This window comes from Dendrobates tinctorius, unplaced genomic scaffold (genome assembly GCF_039654945.1).
Source record: "Dendrobates tinctorius isolate UK_male_01 unplaced genomic scaffold, ASM3965494v1 ptg000638l, whole genome shotgun sequence".
Lineage (NCBI taxonomy): Eukaryota > Metazoa > Chordata > Amphibia > Anura > Dendrobatidae > Dendrobates > Dendrobates tinctorius.
The window spans coordinates 1-24,866 of record NW_027362290.1 but is presented as its reverse complement, the minus strand read 5'-3'; the positions used below and the strand labels follow the sequence as shown (position 1 = coordinate 24,866).

General features: G+C 40.8%; 1 protein-coding gene across 1 annotated transcript in view; it reads right to left on the bottom strand.

Annotated features, from left to right (window-relative positions):
- LOC141079250 (ubiquitin carboxyl-terminal hydrolase 34) overlaps window positions 1–19,046 on the bottom strand; it is a 157,321-nt gene extending 138,275 nt beyond the window's left edge. The window contains exons 1-3 of the mRNA XM_073565292.1: window positions 11,893–19,046; window positions 2,053–2,202; window positions 105–172 (exon numbers count right to left, since the gene is read on the bottom strand). Of these exons, the coding sequence (XP_073421393.1) occupies window positions 105–172; window positions 2,053–2,202; window positions 11,893–11,898 (224 nt within the window). The 5' untranslated portion in view covers window positions 11,899–19,046. The remainder of the gene's footprint in view (window positions 1–104; window positions 173–2,052; window positions 2,203–11,892) is intronic.
- Window positions 19,047–24,866: the final 5,820 nt, after the last annotated feature.

The following is a 24,866-nucleotide window of genomic DNA, read 5'->3' as shown; positions in this document are numbered from 1 at the left end:
CCCAATCTGGAGACCAGGAGTGTCCCAGCGGTCATCCCACCTTCTACAAGTTATCACATATTGGTTTATGAAAGAAAAAGTAATTGCTTTATATATGTACACACCTTATAACGTAGGTCCTGAAGGGTATAATATGCTGCATAACAGCTGGGATGTGAAGCCATATTCTGATCTATAAAAGGAAAAATAACATACATTTTAAATACAAGTATTGGATTAAGCGCTGAGGCGATAGATCAAAGACTAAACAAATATATACACGTATCATCACTGACATTGTAATATCAAAAAGGAAAATGTGGCATTACGGAGATCAAATGATAGAAAAACATGCTAAACTGCAAATAAAAAAATGGAAAGATTTTCAAAACATCTTGATTTATTCAGGATCCAAGTATGAGCTCCACGCGCAGAAATCCCTGCACTAACACAGCATTCATTTTTAACATAAAATTTAACTGGAAAACTTCCAATTGAATTAAAAGGAGAATAAAAAATCTCCATTGATTTTTGGGGTTTCATTTTTACAGTATTTAATGTAAATAATGATCTGCCAACATAGTTCTGTAGGTCAGTACAATTTATATACTGTATATCTTATTGCTTAAAAAAAAAAAAAAAAGACTTGCCATTGAAGGAGCAGAGTGAGGACTGGTTTTTTGTGCCACAAGCTGATGTATTTATTGGTAAAATTTTGCGCTACTTGGAACACTCATTAATGCATTTTTTCAAAGATGCTGTGACAGAATAACAGGCAATTATGTTTTTCTTTTTTTACTGGCATGGTATTTATAGTATGGGTAAATTACCTTTATACTTTGATAGACCAGATTTCTCCACAAGGCAATACCAAAATTGCTTTATTTGTTTATTTTAACTTCCGGATTGGTACAATTGGGTGATCTAATTTTTTATTTTGTAACTATTTTTATTTTTTTAACTACATTTAAGTACATTTAACATGTTTTCTTTATCCCATTTAGTGAACTGAAGGTGCTAGTACTACAATATATAATAAAAATTATCTATGAATGATTTAAAGGGATGGGGTTAGGGTGGATGGGGGGAGGGTAGAGGATTTAGGATGTAAGTACAGTTATATCGCCTGTCAGGTTGAACATGGTTTATATTATATGCTAAAGTTAAATGTATTGTCAAAGTTTCATGCTGACAACTTTTAAATAATCATCTGATTTAAAAAAAAAAAAAAATTATCTATGAATAGAGTTGAGTGAATATGCTCGGAATCGGTCGTCGAATCTGAATCTGCCATATTTATAACCTGTTCATGCCGAATTTGTGTTTGATGATCGGGTCCGATCATATTAGTTCATTTCTACTCCCATTAACTCCAATGACAGTCGGCTGTGCTCGGCAAATATTGCCAAAACAATATTCGTCGCCGATCATAATCGGAACCGCATTTTTACAAATTCCCTCAACTCTATCTATGAAGCACAGCCTTTGCTGTACCAAAATGTCTTCAATGGGGTCTTCAGTAGGCCCTCGGCTGCTATCCTAATCCTTCTGCACCCGACAATTGTGTTACAGGGGATGGAGCGAGTGAATGGCTTCCTGACCCAATTATGTGAAAACAAATTTCAAACTATTTAAATGTCGCTGTCAGAAGATGACAGTAGCATTTAAATGGGTAAACTGCAGCAATCAGAGCTAGCTCTGGTCGCTGCTGTAGAGGCAGATGTTTATGGAGCAAAGTCTGCTCCATACACCCACATCCAACCTGTGAAAAATATATATGTCAAAGTTCATTAAGGGGTTAAAACAACATAACTAACTTCTGTATATGAAACGTCTCAGATACTGGAACATCAATGTTTTAACCGGTGTGAGATTTCCACCAGTCAGAAAAGAATGTTTTACCTCTACAACTAAGAATTTTTCCACTGCTGGCACGTTAATTAATGACAAATAATTCAAACTCTAATGATACCCCGCTATGGAATATTTGGATTTCTTACTTGTACGGTTCTATCTTGAAAACGCAGATCACATGCAAGTCAGAGTAAAAGCCTAACATGACTGTCAACTTACATTGGACACAACAGTGATGAATGCATGAGCAATTAAAAAGGGAAGAGAATCAGGAGATCCATATTCGAAGCAATCCTTCATTAGAGAAAGCCCATTCTTTCCACAGAACAGACAGACGTAACGGAGAAGGTGCAGCGGGACTTCTACATCCTGAAAGAAAAGCAGGAAACAATGTACTAGACAATACAAAAAGGAATACACTGACAGGGGGAACAAAATGGTGGCAAAAAGAAAAAAAAAGCCACAGTATAAACTTCAGTAGAACCGAATTACATAATGTAAAGACAGAGACCCTGACTCCAGCAACGTGTTAAGGGCCTGTCACACTAAGAGATCGCTAGCAATATCGCTTTTAACGTCACAGGTTTTGTGACTTTACAGCGATATTGCTAGCGATATCGCCATGTCTGATACTTGCCTCCGACCCGCTCCCCCGCTGATTATCGCTGATCGCGCGAGAACGTCCTGGACCGTTTCTCGCCGTCTGCTTCTTGCTGGGCTTCCTGTGGAGAGACGAGCGTGGACGCTGGCGGGAGGACGTCAGGATCGCCTAGTGTGACAAGTAAGTAGCGACCCCCGACCCCTGTGATGACGCTGGTGAGATCTGCCTGTGTGGCAGCTCACTAGCGACCACTTAGCGATGTACCAGCGATCCTGACCGCGTCATATCGCTGGTCGGGATCGCTGGTGCATCGCTAAGTGTGACAGTACCTTTACTGGGCTTCTTGCTGAAGGTGTGATAAATCACTTATCAGCATGAGATTATCAGTAGAGACTAGAGGACTAGTAAACATGCTGCCATGCAGTCCTCCATATTGATGGGCCCTGTAGACTATCCCCATCACTAATTAGCAACTGTGTACACTGTGAGCTGCCAATCAGTGGTGTGGGTGGATTATACAGAGCTGGAATCAGGGTCTCTCTGCCCCTATATTGTGCTGCTCTCAGGTGGGGTAGCAAAAATCTGTTTACATAGCAGTCATCTATCATGCTGCCCATGAAGCAGAAACTAAGGTTGCAAAAGCGACAACAGTATTTACGGTAACAAAAAATATCTGTATTAATACATCACATAATAGAGGCCATGACTTGAGATAGATGTAAAACTTGTAAATCTGAAATGTTGCAGTCTCCCTGTACTGTGAGATGCATCAATAAAGCAGAAAATACTTTTTGATACCGTGGATGCCGTTGATGTTTTCTTCACCTTCGGCTCGTATGGAGGATTGGGATCATCCCCTTTTTGGCATACTTGCAAGCACTACCTACATATTGCTGCCCTGCAATTTCTATAGGCCCCGTCACACACAGCGAGAGCGCTGATTTTGTGATGCATCAGCGATCTCGCTGTGTATGGCACGCATCAGCGACACCCCCCCCCCCCCCCGGGTATCGCTGATCGTGCTCTAATGTCCTGGGCCTTTTTTTTGACTGTTGCTCTCCCGCTACCACACGCAGCGATGCGTGCTGGCCAGCAGGAGACCAACGATCAGCGAGCTCCCAGCGCTGTAAGCAGCCACTGAAAGCTGGTCTCCAAGGTAAATATCGGGTAACTAAGCACGCGCGGCGCTTAGTTACCCGCTGTGTACCTTGGATATCTGCATGCTCGCGGTGGGAGCTGGTATCCAAGGTACACAGCGGGTAACTAAGTGCCGCGCGCGCTTAGTTACCCGATATTTACCTTTGATACCCGCGTCCTCGCTGGTCCTGATCACTGGTGAAATCTGCCTGTTTGGCAGCTCACCAGCAATCATGTAGCGAGGCACCAGCGATCCTGACAAGGTCGTATCGTTGTCTGGTTCGCTGGTGCATGGTTATGTGTGACGGGGCCTTATTGTTCACGAAGCAGAACCTGGCCGCACAAAAGCAGACAAGTATACTTCGCTCTGAAACTCTCCAGCATTTGAGAAAATAAACTTTATAGATAAGGCCAGGAACCATAACTGTAAGCCAGACTAGCCTGGCTATGTGCACAGACAGCTTTTGTTTGCACCGCTCTAGATAATTGACAGGTCTCTCGCTATGGGATAAACCAGTTATTCACCTGCACTTAGAAAAGTCAGTCAGAGGGTGATCCGGAGTAGTCTCGTCTCAAACTATGGCCCCCAGACGGATATTTTTATTCCTTTCTGTCATGTGACATACTATCCCGTCCATGTGCCCTGGGACTTAATTCCCAGGGACGGGATAGTACGTCACAGCGATCAGCAGCGCCCACGTGATGAGCGCCGCGGATTGCGGCCGGGTGTCAGCTGATTATCACAGCTGACACCCAGCACAATGTGTCAGGGGCGGTCACTGACTGCCCCCGACACATTAACCCCTTGCACATCGCGATAAAACACGATCGCGGTGTACCAGGGGTTAAAGGGAAGCATCGGCAGGGAGGGGGCTCCCTCCGTGCTTCCCTGAGCCCCCCACGGCAGCGCAATGTGCAGCGCTGCTGCGGGGGGGGGGGGGCTCCATCCCTGCAGGTCCCCGAAACCAAGATGGCAATGGGGACCTTCGGGGGCCTGCAGGGAGCCGACTTCCTCACTGACTGCAAAGCGCAGGCATGAGGAAAGCCTGTGCAGTGCCTGTGATGTGACAGATCAGCGATCTGTCACATGACAGGTAAGTCCCCCTGGGACAATGTAATAAAGTTAAAAAAAAAAAAAGAAGTGTAAAAATAAATCGCTAGATAAATTAAAAAAATATATATATTCCCTAATAAATTCATTTTTTGTAAATAAAAAAATAAAAAAAAAAAACAAAGTACACATTTGGTATCGCCGTGTCCGTAACGACCCGCCCTATAAAACTGTCCCACTAGTTAACCCCTTTAGCGAATCCCTTAAATAAAAATAAAAAACTAAGCAAAAAATAATGATTTACCATACCGCCAAACATAAAAAGTGCAATAACGCTCGATCAAAAAGACGCATATTAATTTCAATGGGACCGCTGAAAAAGTCTTCTTGTCCCGCAATAAACGAGCCACCATACAGCATTATCAGCAAAAAAAATAAAAGTTATAGCTCGCATAATAAAGCGATGCAAAAATTATTATTTTTTTATATAAAATTGTTTTCAGTGCATAAAAGCGCCAAAACATAAAAAAACGACCTAAATGAGGTATCGCTGTAACCATACTGACCCGAAGAATAAAACCTCCTTATCAATTTTACCGCACGCGGAACGGTGTAAACGCACCCCCCAAAAGAAATTCATGAAACGCTGGGTTTTTGTTCATTCTGCGTCCCAAAAATCGGAATAAAAAGCGATCAAAAGATGTCACATGCCCGAAAATGATACCAATAAAAACGTCAACTCGTCCCGCAAAAAATAAGACCTGACATGACTCAGTGGGTCAAAATATGGATAAATTATAGCTCTCAATATGTCGTGATGCAAAAACTATTTTTACAATAAAAAGCGTCTTTTAGCGTGCGACAGCTGCCAAACATAAAAACCCGCTATAAATAGTAAATCAACCCCCCCTTTATCACCCCCTTAGTTAGGGAAAAATAATAAAATTAAAAGAAAATGTATTTCCATTTTCCCATTAGGGCTAGGGCCAGGGCTAGGGGTATGTGTTGGGGTTAGGGTTGGAGTTAGAATTGGGGGGTTTCCACTGTTTGGGCACATCTGGTGCTCTCCAAATGCAACATGGCGTCTGATCTCAATTCTAGCCAATTCTGCGTTGAAAAAGTCAAATGGTGCTCCTTCCCTTCCAAGCTCTGCCATGCGCCCAAACAGTGTTTTACCCCCACATATAGGGTATCATCCTACTCAGGACAAATTGCAAAACAACTTTTGGGGTCCAATTTCTCCTGTTACCCTTAGGAAAATAAAAAATTGGGGGCAAAAATATAATTTGTGGAAAAAAATGATTTTTTTTATTTTCACGCCCGGGCATTATAAACTTCTGTGAAGCACTTGGGGGATCAAAGTGCTCACCACACATCTAGATAAGTTCCATGGGGGGTCTAGTTTCCAAAATGGGGTCACTTGTGGGGGGTTTCCACTGTTTAGGTACATCAGGGGCTCTCCAAACGTGACATGGCGTCCGATCTGAATTCCAGCCAATTTTGCATTGAAAAAGTCAAACGGCGCTCCTTCCCTTCTGAGCTCTGCCATGCGCCGAAACAGTCGTTCCCCCCCCCCCCACATATCAGGTATCAGCGTACTCAGGACAAATTGCACAATAACTTTTGCAGTCCAATTTCTCCTGTTACCCTTGGTAAAATAAAAAAAATTGAACCTGAAGTATTTTTTTGTGAAAAAAAGTTAGATGTTCATTTTTTTTTAAAAATATTAAAAAAAAATTCCTGTGACGCACCTAAAAGGTTAATAAACTTCTTGAATGTGGTTTTGAGCACCTTAAGGGGTGCAGTTTTTAGAATGGTGTCACTTTTGGGTATTTTCCATCATATAGACCCCTCAAAGTGGCTTCAAATGTGATGTGGTCCTAAAAATAAAATGGTGTTGTAAAAATGAGAAATCGCTGGTCAACTTTTAACCCTTATAACTTCCTAACAAAAAAAAAATTTTGGTTCCAAACTTGTGCCGATGTAAAGTAAACATGTGGGAAATGTTATCAAGTTTTTTGTGTGCCGTATGTCTGTGATTTAAGGGCATAAAAATTCAAAGTTGGAAAATTGCGAAATTGTCAAAATTTTCGCCAAATTTCCGTTTTTCTCACAAATAAACGCAAGTTATTTGAATGGAATTTTACCACTAACATGAAGTACAATATGTCACGAGAAAATGTCAGAATCACCGGGATCCATGGAAGCGTTCCAGAGTTATGACCTCATAAAGGTACGGTGGTCAGAATTGTAAAAATTGGCCCGGTCATGAACGTGCAAAACACCCTTGGGGGTGAAGGGGTTAAATTAATTTACTGTTTATCTTTTCCATGTTGCTGTAGCTGTTCTCCTTGCTTAGGTGGTAATTGGTTTGAGGCAACCCTGTGTATATGTTTGTCAAATTTTATATTATGTGGAAATAAGCTATTTTTTTATTTTATTAAAGTATGAGTAACACTGTCACTTAATTGTGATTTTCATCAATATGAAATGATATACTAGTATACTGAGTGTTGCCCGCTCCTTGTTCAGGTTGCAACCTGCTGCAGTTTGGTTGCGCCGGCGCACCGTCAAAAAGGCGCATGCGCCGCCAAACGCATACTGCGCACGGCCTGCGCCCCCAGTGATAAAGATAGGGGACGCAGGGCGCATGCAGCGTCATGCGCCGGTAGGCGGAGCTACCGGCGGAGGCGCGGCAGGGGGCGGGGCTTAGCGGCGGCCGTGCGCAGGCCGTCGCTGCGCTCAAAAACGCTAGTGTGAAACTAGCCTAACTTGCCTGGCTGCCTTTCCAAAGAGGCGGCTACTGGGAGAAAATGACATTTTACTGTCTTCAGCTGCTCATTTCCAGCCATCGGGGTCCTCCGGGAAGTGATTATAGCCACTGCTCCTTAAACAGTGACTATTCTGTAATCACTCAATAGCACACACTCTGAACATCATTGTGCTAGGGAATGATTACTGCACACTCACTCTATCAATTTTATTTTATTTTTTATTTTTTTTTTTAACTCTATTATTTTGAGTCCCTTGGGGGCATTGAGCCAGAGATCCTTTTATGGCTTGGATTCACAGGCGTGCCAATGTGGTAGTGATCGCGACCTTCAGCAGGTTCCCCTTGGCCATAGTAGCCCATTGGTTCCCAGCATTTGCAGCAATGTAACAAGCAGTCATCAGCCTCATGTAGAGTGAACTTGGCTCTTGAGCCTGCTTCCACATTCTGACCAAGGTGCAGACATACAGTTACATCCATATACAGCAAGGAGTTAGTAGGGTTAAAATGCATTAGAGACTTGCATAATCCCCCCCAAATATATTTACATGAGACCTGTGAGGCAGTGACCCCTGTTACCGCTAGGGGGCGCTGTGTGTTCTCCCCAGGATACGCACAGAGGCGTATCGAGGCATTGAGGATGCATTGCGGTCACAGGCGTAGTTGGGAATGCAGTGGGGAAGCAGTGACCGATGTCACAAGATAGGGGTCGCTGTGTAGTCTCCCCAGGATATGCTCGAAGGCCATAGGTGTGAATGGCAGTCACGGGTGTAGCTGTGACTGAAATGCAGACTAATAATAAAAGTATGTGTTAGTCTTGGACATGTTAATGTCCAAGACAGAGGTAGGAAAAGCCTGCTCTGGATGTTGTCTTTGACACAGATTGCAGTATGATAGTGTTGCAGTCTGTTCCATTCTGGACCCAGGTTTTACATGTGGCTGGAAGCCACAGGTTGCTGTGATAAAAGCCCTGTAGGAAAGAGTTAGTGAGGAGTGAGTGAGGTCTTAGTGAGTGCTTAGTGAGTCTCGGGTATGTCAGGACCAGAGTGAGGCCTGTTAACCCACAGTGTATACAAAGATGCAAGTCGTCCACGGTGACTGGTCTTGGATATGGACAGTCCTGTGCCCGGAGGTGAACCAGAGGTGGATGTCCTGTGCCCAAAAGACGACTGACGTGTCTAACGATTGCTGAACAGGTGTATATGGTGCCCGGCTGCGATCCGGAGGATATCCTGGACACTGTACCGCTGTGTGAGTAAAGAGACTGTGATGCAGCGGTGCAAGACGCCCATGGGAAATAGGAGGACTAGCGTGTGTAGTGCCTGCAACACGTATTGCTGTGTGAATAGAGTCTTGGATACGGCGCATAGAAACCCACGGGAACTCGTCAGAGGAAGACTGACGTGTTTAGTGTCTATAAAAAGAAGGATGCCGTATAATATATATGTTCTGCAAATGGTGAAATGGATACTAATTATATGCACTGAAATTATGCATTTGGGTGGATTGGACTTTTAAGTTTGAAGATAACACATTAAAGAGACTTTTTTGTTTGAATTTTGTGGGTCACTGCCTCTTCATTGTGTACAGTGCTACCGCTGCTTTACAGACCTTAAAATTAAGATATTGACTCTCTTGAGACATTTGTTTTCCTCTCAGTTTTAATGGGCTTATGTGGTTGCACTTCAGTGAGATACTGTGGTAGATTATGAACATAGTCCTTCAAAGGGAACCTGTCACCTGACTGAGGCTGCCCAAACCGCAGGCAGCATGAATCAGAGCCTGGCTGTGCAAATGTGGCGCTTGTGTATTTTTTTTTTCATATACTTTAGGCTATGTGCCCACGTTGCAGAAATGCTGCGGAACTGTCCGCAGAATTTCCGCAGCTCCCTGCCTCAGGTAAAACATATGCGGAATTCGCAAGCATTTTACCGCAAAACACAAGCGTTTTGCAAGCGTTTTTAGCTTGCAGAATGCTTGCACTTTTCCAAGCGATTTGATGCATCGCTTGGAAAAGTGATTGACAGGTTAGTCACACTTGTCAAGCATAGTGCTTGACAAGTATGACCACCTTTTTACTATTGATTCTGCTTATGCAACATCAATAGCAAAAGATAGAATTTTAAAAATAAAAATTAAAAATAAAAATAGGGATATACTTACCCTCTGTTGGCCCCTGGAGTCCTAAGCGGTGCACACGGCACTGCCAGCAACTTCCGATCCCAGGGATGCATTGCGCGAATGACCTCTGATGTAGCGGTCATGCTATGGTACCGCAGAATTAATGGACATGCTACGGATTTTACCGCTATGCGATTTCGCAGCGGTAAAATCAGCAGCATTGACACAGCAACTGCGGAATCCCATGGGAATGCGTTTTTTAAGCGTTTCCGCAGTGGCAAAAGCGTGGCGGAAGCGCATAAAAAATGCAACATGGGCACACAGACTTTGAGATCCAACATTTCTGAGAAAATATACTTTAACCCCTTAACCCCCAAGGGTGGTTTGCACGTTCATGACCGGGCCAATTTTTACAATTCTGACCACTGTCCCTTTATGAGGTAATAACTCTGAAACGCTTCCATGGATCCCGGTGATTCTAACATTATTTTCTAGTGACATATTGTACTTCATGTTAGTGGTAAAATTTCACTCAAATAACTTGCGTTTATTTGTGAAAAAAACGGAAATTTGGCGAAAACGTTTAAAATTTCACAATTTTCCAACTTTGAATTTTTATGCCCTTAAATCACAGAGATACAGCACACAAAAAACTTAAATAACATTTCCCACATGTTTACTTTACATCAGCACAATTTTGGAACCAAAATTTTTTTTTTGTTAGGAAATTATAAGGGTTATGCAACTTATCTAGATATGTGGTGAGAACTTTGAACCCACAAGGGCTTCACAGAAGTTTATAACATACAGCCGTACAATTAAAAAATCATATTTTTTCCACAAAAATGATCTTTTCACCCTCAATTCTTATTTTTCCAAGGGTAACAGGACCCTAAAAGTTATTGTGCAATTTGTCCTGAGTACGCTGATACCCCACATGTGGGGGTAAACCACTATTTGGGCGCATGGCAGAGCTCGGAAGGGAAGCAGCGCCATTTGACGTTTTTGGCTGCAATTGAGATCGGACACCATGTCGCGATTGGAAAACCCCAGATGTACCTAAATAGTGGAAACCCCCCACAAATAACACCATTTTGTAAACTAGACCCCCCAATGAACTTATCTAGATGTGTGGTGAGCACTTTGAACCCCCCAGTGCTTCACAGAAGTTTAAAACGCCCGGGCGTGAAAATAAAAAATTTGTATTTTTTCCACAAACATGATCTTTTAGTCACCATTTTTTTATTTTCCCAAGGGTACCAGGAGAAATTGGACCCCAAAAGTTGTTGTCCAATTTGTCCTGAGTATGCTGATACCCCATATGTGGGAGAAAACTACTGTATGGGCACACGTCGGGGCTCGGAAGGGAAGTAGTGACGTTTTGGAATGCAGACTTTGATGGAATGGTCTGCGGGTGTCATGTTGCCTTTGGAGAGCCCCTAATGTACCCAAACAGTGGAAACCCCCCACAAATGACCCCATTTTGAAAACTAGACCCCCTAAGGAACTTATCTAGATGTGAGGTGAGCACTTTGAACCCCCCCCCAAGGGCTTCACAGAAGTTTATAATGCCCGGGCATGAAAATAAAAAAAATCGTATTTTTTCCACAAACATGATCAATTAGTCCCCAACTTTTTTTATTTTCCCAAGGGTAACAGGAGAAATTGAACCCCAAAAGTTGTTGTCCAATTTGTCCTGAGTACGCTGACGCCCCATATGTGGGAGAAAACTACTGTATGGACACATTGCAGCACAAGTTACATATATTGCAGTATTGTTCAACACCACTTAAAATCAAGGTACCCAACTTTCCCTCAAATCGTAAGTCCATTTGGCGTATACCTTTTTCTACAGCACGAATTCAGGTAATACGTGTCTCACCTTTCCTTATTTAGGCATTGGTAGTTGGTAAATGTCCATTGGGACACAGCAAATTAGGAAAGGTACCCTGGCACTCACTGATGATTTAAGGTAGCTGCAATATGTGATTAACTACTGCAACAATAACAATCATTTGACTGCAGACTTGTTGATTTGGAGTGGACAACCCTTTTAAGCAGCAAAAGTTTCTGACAGTCACTGTTCACTGAAAATGTGAAAAACACATAGGTAATTTATTTTTTAGACTTCGCTCTGTATATTTTTCTCTGAGCTGCTTATTGCTAGGTGGAAATCAAGACGAAGTTGAGGCAGCCACTTCTATACCATCTACCCTTAATTGCAGATCTTTCAACAGTGACACATTCATACTCCAGCGCTCAGTTATTTCAAGTGGGGGGACCCTGCCGCACAACACTACAAATGTCAATTTCTGACATGTCTCTATACGTCTGCACTGATATTGAACGTACTTAATATAATGATCATAATACACTTACATTCATGTCACAGAAGGCCCCTAGGAGATTGCTTTCCTGCGCAGAGATATCCTAAAAAAAAAAAAAAAAAGACAGCGGTCAGAATAAAACAAGTGTTTAGCTGCTACAATGAGCGGATATCACAGACATCAGGCTTCCGCACAGTCGCAGGTTATGGCCTCCTATAGTAGTTGTACCACATGCAGAATAAAGGTTGCCCTATACAGCTGCATTATTTATGCTGGACCCAGAGACATAATACAAGCTGCATCATATCACAAACTGTAATCTAACATATGAAGGTGTGTGTGTGTGTGTGTGTGTGTGTGTGTGTGTGTGTGTGTCCGGGATTGGCATCTGCACCGTCGCAGCTACAGCCACAAAATTTTGCACAGTCACGTCTGGACCCCGAGAGCATCATAGGCTATGTTGTGAGGCAAAATTTTAACCCCGCACGTTCCAATTCACCAAACAATTTTGCCTATTCTTATCATTTCTATGGTGTTTTCGTCCTTCTGTAAAGCTGGAAATAACACAATTTATTACCGTGCCAACACAGACCACCCTCTGACACAGACTGCAGGGGGAGCCCAGTATCACACGATAGGATTAGATACACAGCTCAGCAGTCAGTATCACACAGGATAGGATTAGATACACAGCTCAGCAGTCAGTATCACACAGGAGAGGATTAGACACATGGCTCAGCAGTCAGTATCAAACAGAATAGGATTAGATACACGGCTCAGCAGTCAGTATCACACAGAATAGGATTAGATACACGGCTCAGCAGTCAGTAACACAATAGGATTAGATACACAGCTCAGCAGAAAGTAGGATATCACACAGGAGAGGATTAGGTACACAGCTCAGCAGACATTATCACACAGGATAGGGTTAGATACACAGCTCAGAAACAGGATGTGCCAAAGGAGAGGACATTTTCATTCCAAGAATTCCACTCATTCCATCTGATTTGTTTTTTGATTTTAAACGCCTCGAGTTTCCAGTTCAAACAGAATACGATTAGATACACAGCTCAGCAGTCAGTATCACACAGGAGAGGATTAGACACATGGCTCAGCAGTCAGTATCACACAGGATTAGATACACGGCTGAGCAGTCAGTATCACACAGGATATGATTAGATACACAGCTCAGCAGTCAGTATCACACAGGATAGTATTAGATACACTGCTCAGCAGTGAGTATCACACAGGATTAGATACACGGCTGAGCAGTCAGTAACACACGATAGGATTAGATACACAGCTCAGCAGAAAGTATCACACAGGAGAGGATTAGGTATACAGCTCAGCAGACATTGTCACACAGGATAGGGTTAGATACATAGCTCAGAAACAGGATGTGCCAAAGGAGAGGACATTTTCATTCCAAGAATTCCACTCATTCCATCTGATTTGTTTCTTGATTTTAAACGCCTCCAGTTCCCAGTTCAACAGCTATTTGCAATGTCCATTAATGCTCAGGGACAGTCATTGAAAGTAGTAGGGATCGATTTGCAATCTCCATGCTTTTCTCATGGTCAACTTTACGTGGTCCGTTCAAGAGTTGGAACTGCCAAAAATCTGTTCATCTTTGCACCGAAAGGAAAAACCAAAAATTTTGTTTTATCAAAAAAAGGCTCTTGAATGAGTTGAAAATAAAATACTATCAATACTTGGGTAATCGTTTAGTTAATTTGTGTTGCAAATCTGTAGTGTTGAATATATGATGTGAAATGTTTTTATGTGCAATATCATTAGAATTTGTTATAACTAACCAGTTTGTTACTATGCCCAGGCAACGCCGGGCTCTTCAGCTAGTACACATCAATAAATTCACCAATTACGTTCTTATTCTTCATAGAGGATCAATCACCTCTCCAGACTTGTCCATTTTTTAAAGACATGTAAACCATATAACTGAGAAGGCATCTTTATTTTTTTTTTTTTTTACAAAAACTGTGCTGCTGTTCCTGTAATCCCTCCTGAATAATATTTATGAACAAGCTGACAGCTGGCTGTCACTAGTTTTTCTTGTCGAAAGTGTGTCCTTACAGAGTCAGCAATGACTGTACACACGTTTAATTTATTTTACACCATCACCTTTGTAAGAACCCCCCCCAAACTGGTTACATTCAGTCATTCATATATTTCATGGAGGAAATAAAAGAGGAATAGCACAACACAGAGATTAAGAAAAGAGGCTTCAAAGTTCATATGTCATGAAGAATAGAATTCAGGAGAGTCGTCAGTCCTTGTTTAGCCCTTCAGACCTCCAGCTCGTTTTCACCTTCATGACTAGACCAAATTTTGCTATTTTTACTAGTGCCACTTTATCACGTAATAACTCTAATACCAACATATCACTGATTCAGAGTTTGTTTGTTTTTTCCAGGACACATTGTACTTTATGTTAGTGGTAAATTTTTAGCGTTTGTGAAAATGTTGCCGTTTTCAAACTTTCAATTTTTAGATCCTTAACTCCATCACGCCGCGGTCAATTTCAGGTTTTGCGTCCCCATTTTTTCCCCTCTCCTTCTTCCCAGAGCCATAACACTAAGGCTATGTGCCCACGAATGCAAAAAAAAAAAAAAAAACGCACTTCTTCCCAGGAAAAACGCGTGGGGGTTTTTTTTGCGTCTTTTTCCGCATTTTTTGCACTTTTTTCACGTTTTTCCCGTAGCGGTCTCACGAGGAATAGGGACAGCTACATTATTGCGAGACCGCGACGTCATCAAAGGTCTCGCAAGGCATTACTGGGAACGGGAGCATCGCTGAGGCCCGGGAAGGCTGCGCGGGACGCCGGAAGGTGAACATAACCCGATTTTTTTTTTATTTTTTTTTTTTTTTTTTTTTTTTTTTTTTTTAACAGGGATATGGTACCCAGGGCCTGGAGGACAGTCTCCTCTCCTCCACACCGTGGGTACCACCTTCACATGAGCAGCTCACTTTGTGCATGGTGGGCATAGCCACATGCGGGAAGTAAGCGGATCTCATGCATTCCTATGGGTGCGGAATCGCGGCAATTCTTTCCGGAATTGCGGCGATTCCGCAAAAAGAATGAGCATGCTGCGTTTTTTTCCGCGATGTGATTCCGCCACGGGAAAAAAAAATCGCAGCATTAGGACAGCATGTGCAGAATGCCATAGGAATGCATGGAGTGCGTTCTGTATGTGTTTTTTAAGCGAACAGCCTTAATTTTCTGTCCACAGACATATGACGGCTTGATTTTTGTAGGAAAAGTTGTACTTTTGAATGACACCATACATTTTTCCACATAGTGTACTGGAAAATGGGGGAAAAATCCAAGTGTGGTGAAATTGTGGAAACAAAAAAAAAAAACTCAATTCTAACAGCTTTTGGGGAATTGTTTTTACAGTGTACATTTGTGGTAAAAATGAACTTGCAACATGATTCTCATCAATATGATTATAGTGATGCCAAACAGGTTTAGTTTTTTTTGTTATTAATTTAGTGGTGGAAAAAAAAAAAAATGTTGGGAGTTGTGTCAGTATTTCCAGAGACCCGTACCATTTTTATTTTTTGGTCGATGGAGTTGTGTGAGAACTTATTTGTTGCAGGGCAAGAAGACATTTTTATTAGTACCATTTTGGGATAGAGGTGACGTTTTGATTGCTTAATATAGCTTTTTTGTGGAATTGCGGCAAACCAAAAATTGTGATTTTGATGTTCTTGAATTTTTATCGAAAATGGCGTTTACCAATTGGGTTAATTTTTATATTTTGATAGATCGGACTTGTCTGAACGCGGCAATACCATATGTGTACTTGGTTTTTTTGTTTTTTTTTTTTTTTAAATATCTATTTTCAATAGGGGAAAAGAAAGGGGGAGATTTGAACTTAGGTTTTTTATTTTTTTTCATATTTTTTTAAAACTTTTACTTTGCTACCGCTAGTCGACTTAGGGGACTTGATGCAATCGTCCAATCATTTGTGATATATACAGCGATGCCTCAGCATGTCACGACAACCCATCGATGACCCCAAACACGTCACAGGCAAGCTGATGGACGTAGAGAATGACGCATACGCATCTCAACGCATTTTTAATGCTGCTGTAAGAGATTGACATATGCATTCAACAGGTTAACAATTAGCGGCATAACAGTCATTACCTGCCGGAGCACAGCCATCACCGGCCTACAACTTGTGCCGTAGATGTACAGCAGATATTGTGAAGGGGTTAAACCAGTTAGTCATGATGTACAAGATAATTCATAAATAACATTTCTCACATGTCTACATTATATCGGCATAATTTTTAAACTTTTGTTAGGACGTCAGAAGGGTTAAAAGTTTCCGCAAGATTCCAACAAAATTTACAAATTATTTTTTGGGACCACATCACATTTGAAGTGACTTTGAGGGGCCTATGTGACAGAAAATACCCAAAAGTAACATTTTTAAAACTACACCCCTCAAAGTGCTCAAAACAACATTCAAGAAGTTTATAAACTCTTTCTGTGCGTCACAGGAAGCAAATGAATGTGGAAGGGAAATTAACATTACAATTTTTTTTTTTTTTTTTAAACATTTGGGGCTAAATGAACATTTTTGTATTTTCACAAGGAGGTAACATCAGAAAATAAGCCACACAATTTGTTGTGCAGTTTTCTCCCAAGTCTGCCACAACCTCATATGTGGGGAAAACTACTCTTTGGGCGCACGGAAGGACTTAAACGGATGTAGCACCAATTGAATTTTGGAGCGTAAAATAGACAGCAGATGCTTTGCCACGTTTACAGAGCCCTAGATGTGCCTAAATAATGGAAACTCCCCACAAGTGACCCCATCTTGGAAACTACACCCCTCAAGGAACATTTCAAGAGGTGTAGTGAGCACTTTCAACGCTCAGGTGTATTTACAGAATTATATTATGTTGAGCCATGAAAATGAAAATATACATTCTTCCCACGGGCAAAAGAATAAAATAAGACAGTACAATTTGTTGTGCGATTTCTCCAAAGTACGACACTCCACATGTGATGGGAAACTAATCTGCTATTGTAGTGCCCAGTACATTGTGCCTAGCTCATGCTTCCGGAGACATGGAACCGTAAATTAAGCTCTCATCACTACAGAGATGCCAAACTTGGAAGGTAAATGTGGTTTAGGGACAGTGTGGGTCTCAAACGGCTGGGGGACATTTGGATTTGGGGGCACAGAATTCACCAGATTTCTTTTGGGGGAGGGTGAGAAGCCACAGCGCTTTTTCCAGAGCCTTTGCTCTACGTGGAAGCCCAATATATTTCCATTGACAGATGACAGATGAGTGGAGACTTGCTTGTTTTTTGTGGATTGAGTTAAAGCTTTTATTGGGAACATATTACATAAAATTTTGGGTCACGATTATCCTGCGCTCTACACTGAGCACTTACATTGGGGTTTCCTTCCGAGGGATCCGTTCACTTTAGTATAAGGCAGCAGAGTTACTCTGGATTCAGTCTGGCCTCTGTTCAGTGGTGTCATATTCATAGGTGCACAAAACTGTGGTCCACCGCACTTTTATGCACACTGAAAAGACTGACATTGACGCATCATAAGCCAGACGGCATCCACAGAGCCACCATCTGCCTTATTGTAGGTAATCTCCAGTAGCGGGTTCTGTCTGAATCACGTATTTCAGATATTTACACAGAAACACTGGTGTAGGCGCTCAGCGCAGGATAAATATAAGCTGACCCTTACTGTGATCTCTGGGAGGCAGAATGAACAAGAATTGCTTTCATTTTTTACGCTGGTCCTCATGTGGTACAAGTGATTAGACGACTTTATTCTTCGGGTGGGTGTGATTACAGCGATACCAGATTTATATTGTTTTTCTGTTTGGCAGCCACAAAAAAACAAAACATGCGTATTTTATGGCAAAAACAAAGTTTTTGCATATTTTGAGAGCTATAATCTTTCAATATTTCTGCTGAGAGTCATGTTACGGCTTGTTTATTGTGAGAGGAATTGAAGTTTTTATTGGTATCATTTTCGGTCACAACCTTTATTGATTGCTTTCTATTCCGATTTTTAAAAGGTGGAATGAACAAAAAAACAGCAATTCAGAAATTGCTTTTTGCTTGTTTTTTTAATGCCATTCACAGTGTGCTAAAAGTGATAAGAATTTTTTTTCTTTGGGTCAGTATGATTACAGCAATACCACATTTACCGTATATCATTTTTACGTTTTGTGGCTTTTACACAATTTAATAAAATTATTATTTGAATCTCTATATTCTGAGAGCTATAGCTTTTTTATTTCTCAATGGATGGAGCTGTTTTTTTTTGTGGGCTTGTTTTTTTGGAATAAGATGATGCTTTCAGGAAACCATTTTTATTTGCATGACTTTTTGGCAGCGTTTTAGACAACTTTTAGCGGTATGATTAAAAAAAGCACTTTTTGACACTTTTTTTTTTTTTTTTTCACAGTGTTCACAGAAGGTGTTACCTAGTGTGACAGTTTTATAGATCACGTTGTTTTGTTTTTGTGACTTTATATTTTTCAATTTTTTTCCCACTTTTTTGCCTTGTCCCAGTATGGGACATCAACTTTCCCTGCCCTGATGACTGATCTAATACCCTTAAATGATTTTGCAATGTATTAGGTCTGTGCATCACACACATGGAGGAAGCTGATCAACTCCTGCGCTGAGCAGGAGCTTACAGACCACCGTCCCTGGATAACCCTGCAGCCATCTTTCAAGACCATCGGCAAAATCGCTCCCTCCCTCTGCAACTCGATCGATGTTGCTATTGACACCTACATCAGAAGGGGTTAAATACCCACAATCAGCGCTAGCACAGATCATGAGTATTGCCATAGGGTATCCGCTTTCATACTGCTTTTGATCGTGCCGCTCAGAATGAGCCTGCACGATTGTCACACCAATATCTCTCTTTACACCCTATATGATTTGCTTTATTACACAATACTCTATACTTCTCCCTATACTGTTAATCCCTAAATGTGTATAACTGCACTTCCTGTGAGGTTTCATTTGTGAAGAGTCTCAAATTTGACATCACAGAAGGCTCGGGCTGCACTCACAGGAGAAGTGCAACCGAACAAAAACCACTCCCAATCTCAAGCCTATAGAATCATAAGGCTACTAGTTGTCAAATAGCTAACAGGTGGGGAGAATCACCATAATCAGGAGAGGATTTAATTCAATATTATACATTTTTATTGCACATATATAATAAAGACAAACAAAGTGCTTAAGGTGAGGTAGAAGAGAAATTAAAGCAACTAAAAATAATGGCATAATACATAGGTGACAAATATAGTGCCAAGACAGAATAAACGTCTCAGGGCTAAAGAACTGCACAGGATCAAATTACTAGTAGCAGTAATTCAAATTCAAAGCACTATAGCACTAAACAGCGACTCTGGACTTACATAAGGTAAGTAAAAACTTACTAATCATACAGAGTAGTAAAACCAACCAGTATTTAGACAATTAAAGTAAGCAGTATTATCTAGGCATGCTTGGAGTGTCAAAAAAAAAAGGGGGCCTAAAATAGTACCATATATATATATAAATATATAAATAAATATAATAAAATAAATATAATAATCAGCTGCAATCCTAAATAATGATATTACAAGCTCTGAGTTAACTTCAAATTTGTTAATTATAAAATAAGCAAACTGTAAAAGCCACTAGATAAATAGATAATAGCAGTACATTTGAATAGCCAATATTATTTATTACATACTGGAGGTGCTGGGACAGGAGCCTGTAGTTTAGACAGAGGCACAGATTGTCTGGTTACTCGAATATCATGATAGTATATGCCTATACAGCAGTCTTACAAAAGGTAACACCAGACGGTCTGTGCATCTAAGTCCAAGTAATGGCCACATGAGTCACAGTGCAGTGCATAAAGTAATGACGCTAACCGAAATACAATATGCATGGTAAAATACCTTGTGCCATGATTTCGGACAAGTGCAGGAATATACCCAAATAGGGATATTATTCGAGGTTATGCTCGTGCTCTTATTACCAACAGAACCAGTCTCCTATCAAAACAAAACTTCAATAAGAATCGGGAAAAAGGCCTTTTGCCTAGATCCATTACCAAATTTAATGCAAATTGGTCAGAGATCAATCAAATTTTTAAAAAACACTGGCCGGTATTACTAACAGATAAGGATCTACAGAAACAACTGACTCCCTATCCGTCTATAACATGGCGCAAATCACAAACATTGGGGGATATGCTTTGTAGGAGTCACTACATACCCCCAAAAAGCTCTTTCTTGAGCAACTCTAAAGGCCCCCCTTGTGGCTGTTTCCCGTGTGGGGACTGCTCAGCCTGTCGCTTTATCATTAGAACAAAAACTTTTACGAATTCTACAGGTGAAAAACTACAAAATAGTACATCACATTACCTGTAATACAGAGGCGGCTGTATATCATGCCAGCTGTCCTTGCGGCTTGATATACGTGGGATGACTACAAGATCTGGTCAATGCCACGGTAATCTTAGGAAAAAACTTCTACAAAAGGGAAACACGATGGATGGTCACACTTGATACTCTAGTCCCTAAAGGCCTCAATGAGGCCATCAGTTTCAAGTCCTTCTTATATCATCATATTTTATTTTGTTAGGGCGACGCTTGTTTTATTTCTTTTTTGTGTGTGTATATATATATATATATATATATATATATATATATATATATATATATATATATATATATATATTTTTTTTTTTTTTTTTTTTTTTTGTTATAGGATATTGTTGTTGTGTACTGATTTTCATTACACTTCACTTTTTGGCCCATCGGCATAATCGTTGTGGAGCATTCCATCTATGTATGTGGAGGACTATAAGAAAATTCATCTCTCTCACTAATCAAGAAGAATGTTTACTAAAATTCATCATTATCTACCTCATCAACTATGAAGAATTTTTTTGTTAATCATCATTTACCTCATTAATAAGGAATTTCTTTTATATTATCGTCTGGCTAATGTGATTTTAATATGTATGAATTTAGGTTTAACTTCAGTGGTCATCATAGCACTATTCTTCTTAGAATACTGTATATAATATCATTGTCTAACCGTCTAATTATCATAATATGATTACTGTATGCATAGGAACACTAATATAGAGATAATGGATATATTAAGATAACTTCATCCCGCAACTAGGATTTAATAATCCAATTGCAAATTGAAAACTGTATGTAAAAGGTTAAACCTATATTCATTTGTAGAGATTAATATCCAAGTTGTAGTACAATCTGTTGCGGGACCGTGTATACACATGATAAAACTAATATCTCTATTTGTGTTATTAAATTATATGCTATAGTGCATTAGATTTCTTGGACATGTATAGTGTTAATACGATTTTACTACTTTGGGCCACTTTAGGTGCCTTATGAATTTGATTGTAGCACAGAAAGTCCGAATATTATATCAGATTTTACTTATCCTTATTTATTGCCTATTATATAAATGTTCAGTGTCCCCACATACGTCACACTTACACGCCCCATGCATGCGCTGAATCTGGCCAGTGGTGTTGTGGAGGGGACGCGTTGCTGTGGTGACGTCGGGTGATGACGCATGTCCTCCCCTTCATCATGCATAGCGCGTGCCTGCCTACTCCTTCACGAGGCGGGGCAACTTGCTGGGGATGCGTGCCGATTGGCTGACGGATCCACATATGTAACTCCATGCCCTTTACATTTTAACTACGCCTCCTGACTAAACCAAAGACGGTGAAACGCACATCAGGACTTCAGAGTGTCTCACGGACATTCCTACACTTGTCCGAAATCATGGCACAAGGTATTTCACCATGCATATTGTATTTCGGTTAGCGTCATTACTTTATGCACTGTGACTCATGTGGTCATTACTTGGACTTAGATGCACAGACCGTCTGGTGTTACCTTTGTAAGACTGCTGTATAGGCATATACTATCATGATATTCGAGTAACCAGACAATCTGTGCCTCTGTCTAAACTACAGGCTCCTGTCCCAGCACCTCCAGTATGTAATAATATTGTCTATTCAAATGTACTACTATCTATTTATCTAGCGGCTTTTACAGTTTGCTTATTTTATAATTAAAAAATTTTATGTAAACTCAGAGCTTGTAATATTATTTAGGATTGCAGCTGAATATATTATAATATATATATATATATATATATATATATATATATATATATATATATATATATATATATATATATATTTTAGGCCCCTTTTTTGACACTCCAAGCATGCCTAGATAATACTGCTTACTTTAATTGTCTAAATACTGGTTGGTTTTACTACTCTGTATGATTAGTTAGTTTTTACTTACCTTATGTAAGTCCAGAGTCGCTATTTTAGTGCTATAGTGCTTTGAATTTGAATTACTGCTACTAGTAATTTGATCCTGTGCAGTTCTTTAGCCCTGAGACGTTTATTCTGTCTTGGCACTATATTTGTCACCTATGTATTATGCCATTATTTTTAGTTGCTTTAATTTCTCTTCTACCTCACCTTAAGCACTTTGTTTGTCTTTATTATATATGTGCAATAAAAATGTATATTATTGTATTAAATCCTCTCCTGATTATGGTGATTCTCCCCACCTGCTAGCTATTTGACAACTAGTAGCCTTATGATTCTTTAGGCTTGAGATTGGGAGTGGTTTTTGTTTTGTTCGGTTGTAGTTTGAGGCCCGAGAGGTATATCCGTATGGCCGTGCAAATGTTTTAGGCTGATACTCACAGGAGAAGTGTCCATACCCCCTCCTGTATCAGCACATCACAGGAGGCTGGGGCTGCACTCACTGGAGCAACAGCCATACCCCCTCCTGTATCAGCACATCACAGGAGGCTGGGGCTGCACTCACTGGAGCAGCGTCCATACCCCCTCCTGTAACAGGACCAGGGCTGTGTAGTCGGTAACCCAAACCTCCGACTCATCAATTTCTCTGACTTCACAGCACTGGTCACTACTGAGCATGTGCATAAAATCAGCACAGATTCATCTCAACTGAAAACAGAGATCCTTCGATCAGGAACAGACATTTATAGGACATTTCGTATCTTTGCCAAATTCTTATGAAAATATGTACATCACATACTGCATTGAACTATTGTATCTAATCTAATATATAAAGCTCAGAGTGTGTGTGTGTGTGTGTGTGTGTGTGTGTGTGTGTGTGTGTGTGTGTGTGTGTGTGTGTGTGTGTCCGGGATTGGCATCCGCACCGTCGCAGCTACAGCCACACGTCTGGACCTCGAGAGCAGAAAAAAGGTAAAATCCACCGCACACTACTACTTGATGATTTGCAAAAAATAAGTACATTTTATTCAAACGAAGACATCCAGTCTAGACAAAGAATAGTGCCACAACTTCAATTGTAGTATATACACACAGGTTTTCCAGTAAGCTACCCAACGTTTCGATCCTCACGGCTCTTACACAAGGGGTACAATAAAATAAGGAAAACAATCCACAAAAATAAAGACATTGCATCAAAGATTCCAACAAAAAGAGAAAATATAGACTGGCAATGGGAACATAACACATTGTAAAAAAAAGGGACAATAAAATAGACCAGGAATTAATATGTCACATACAGTTAAGTCTTGTACAAAACAAAAAACCACAAAAAAACGCTAATGTACAATTTATTAAAACACAGGAGTTTCAGAGCAGAGGAGAGACCTAACGGTCTTATTACCTTGGAGTAAAAGTGTCAGTAGCCTCTTTCACACATCCGGTGTCAGGGGTCCGGCAGCGTGCGGCGAAAAGCCGGGCCGCCGCATCCGGCCTGCAGCGGTGACACCGGATGTACATGCAGTGCCTGATGCGGCTTGGAGGGCATTTAAAGGAGCCGCAGCACCGGGGACGAGAGAGACAGCCGGAGAGAAAGAGAGAGAGAGAGAAAGAGAGAGAAAGAGAGAGAAAGAGAGAGAAAGAGAGAGAAAGAGAGAGAAAGAGAGAGAAAGAGAGAGAAAGAGAGAGAAAGAGAGAGAAAGAGAGAGAGAAGAGAGAGAAAGAGAGAGAAAGAGAGAGAGAAAGAGAGAAAGAGAGAGAGAAATGAGAGAGAGAAAGAGAGAAAGAGAGAGAGAAAGAGAGAGAGAAAGAGAGAGAAAGAGAGAGAGAAAGAGAGAGAGAAAGAGAGAGAGAGAGAAAGAGAGAGAGAAAGAGAGAGAGAGAAAGAGAGAGAGAAAGAGAGAGAAAGAGAGAGAGAAAGAGAGAGAGAAGAAAGAGAGAGAGAAAGAGAGAGAAAGAGAGAGAAAGAGAGAGAAAGAGAGAGAGAAAGAGAGAGAAAGAGAGAAAGAGAGAAGAGAGGAAGAAAGAGTGAAAGAGAGATAAGAGAAAAGAGAGAAAGAGAGAAAGAGGAGAAAGAGAGAGAAAGAGAGAAAGAGAGAAAGAGAGAAAGAGAGAAAGAGAAGAGAGAGAGAAAGAGAGAGAGAGAAAGAGAGAGAGAGAAAGAGAGAGAGAGAGAAAGAGAGAGAGAGAAAGAGAAAGAGAGAGAGAGAGAGAGAGAGAGAGAGAGAAGAGAAAGAGAGAGAGAAGAGAGAGAAGAGAAAGAGAAGAGAAAGAGAAAGAGAAAGAGAGAAAGAGAGAAGAGAGAGAAAGAGAGAGATAGAGAGAGAGAGAAGAGAGAGAGAAAGAGAAAGAGGAGAGAAGAGAGAGAGAGAGAAAGAGAGAGAAAGAGAGAAAGAGAGAGAGAAAGAGAGAGAGAAAGAGAAAGAAGAGAGAAGAAGAGAGAGAGAGAAAGAGAGAGAGAGAGAAAGAGAGAGAGAGAGAGAGAGAGAAAGAGATCGAGAGAAAGAGAGAGAAGAGAAAGAGAAGAGAGAGAGAGAGAGAGAAAGAGAGAAAGAGAGAAAGAGAGAAGAGAAAGAGAAGAGAGAGAAAGAGAAGAGAGAAGAGAGAGAGAGAGAAAGATGAGAGAGAGAAAGAGAAGAGAGAGAGAGAGAAAGAGAGAGAGAGAAAGAGAGAAGAG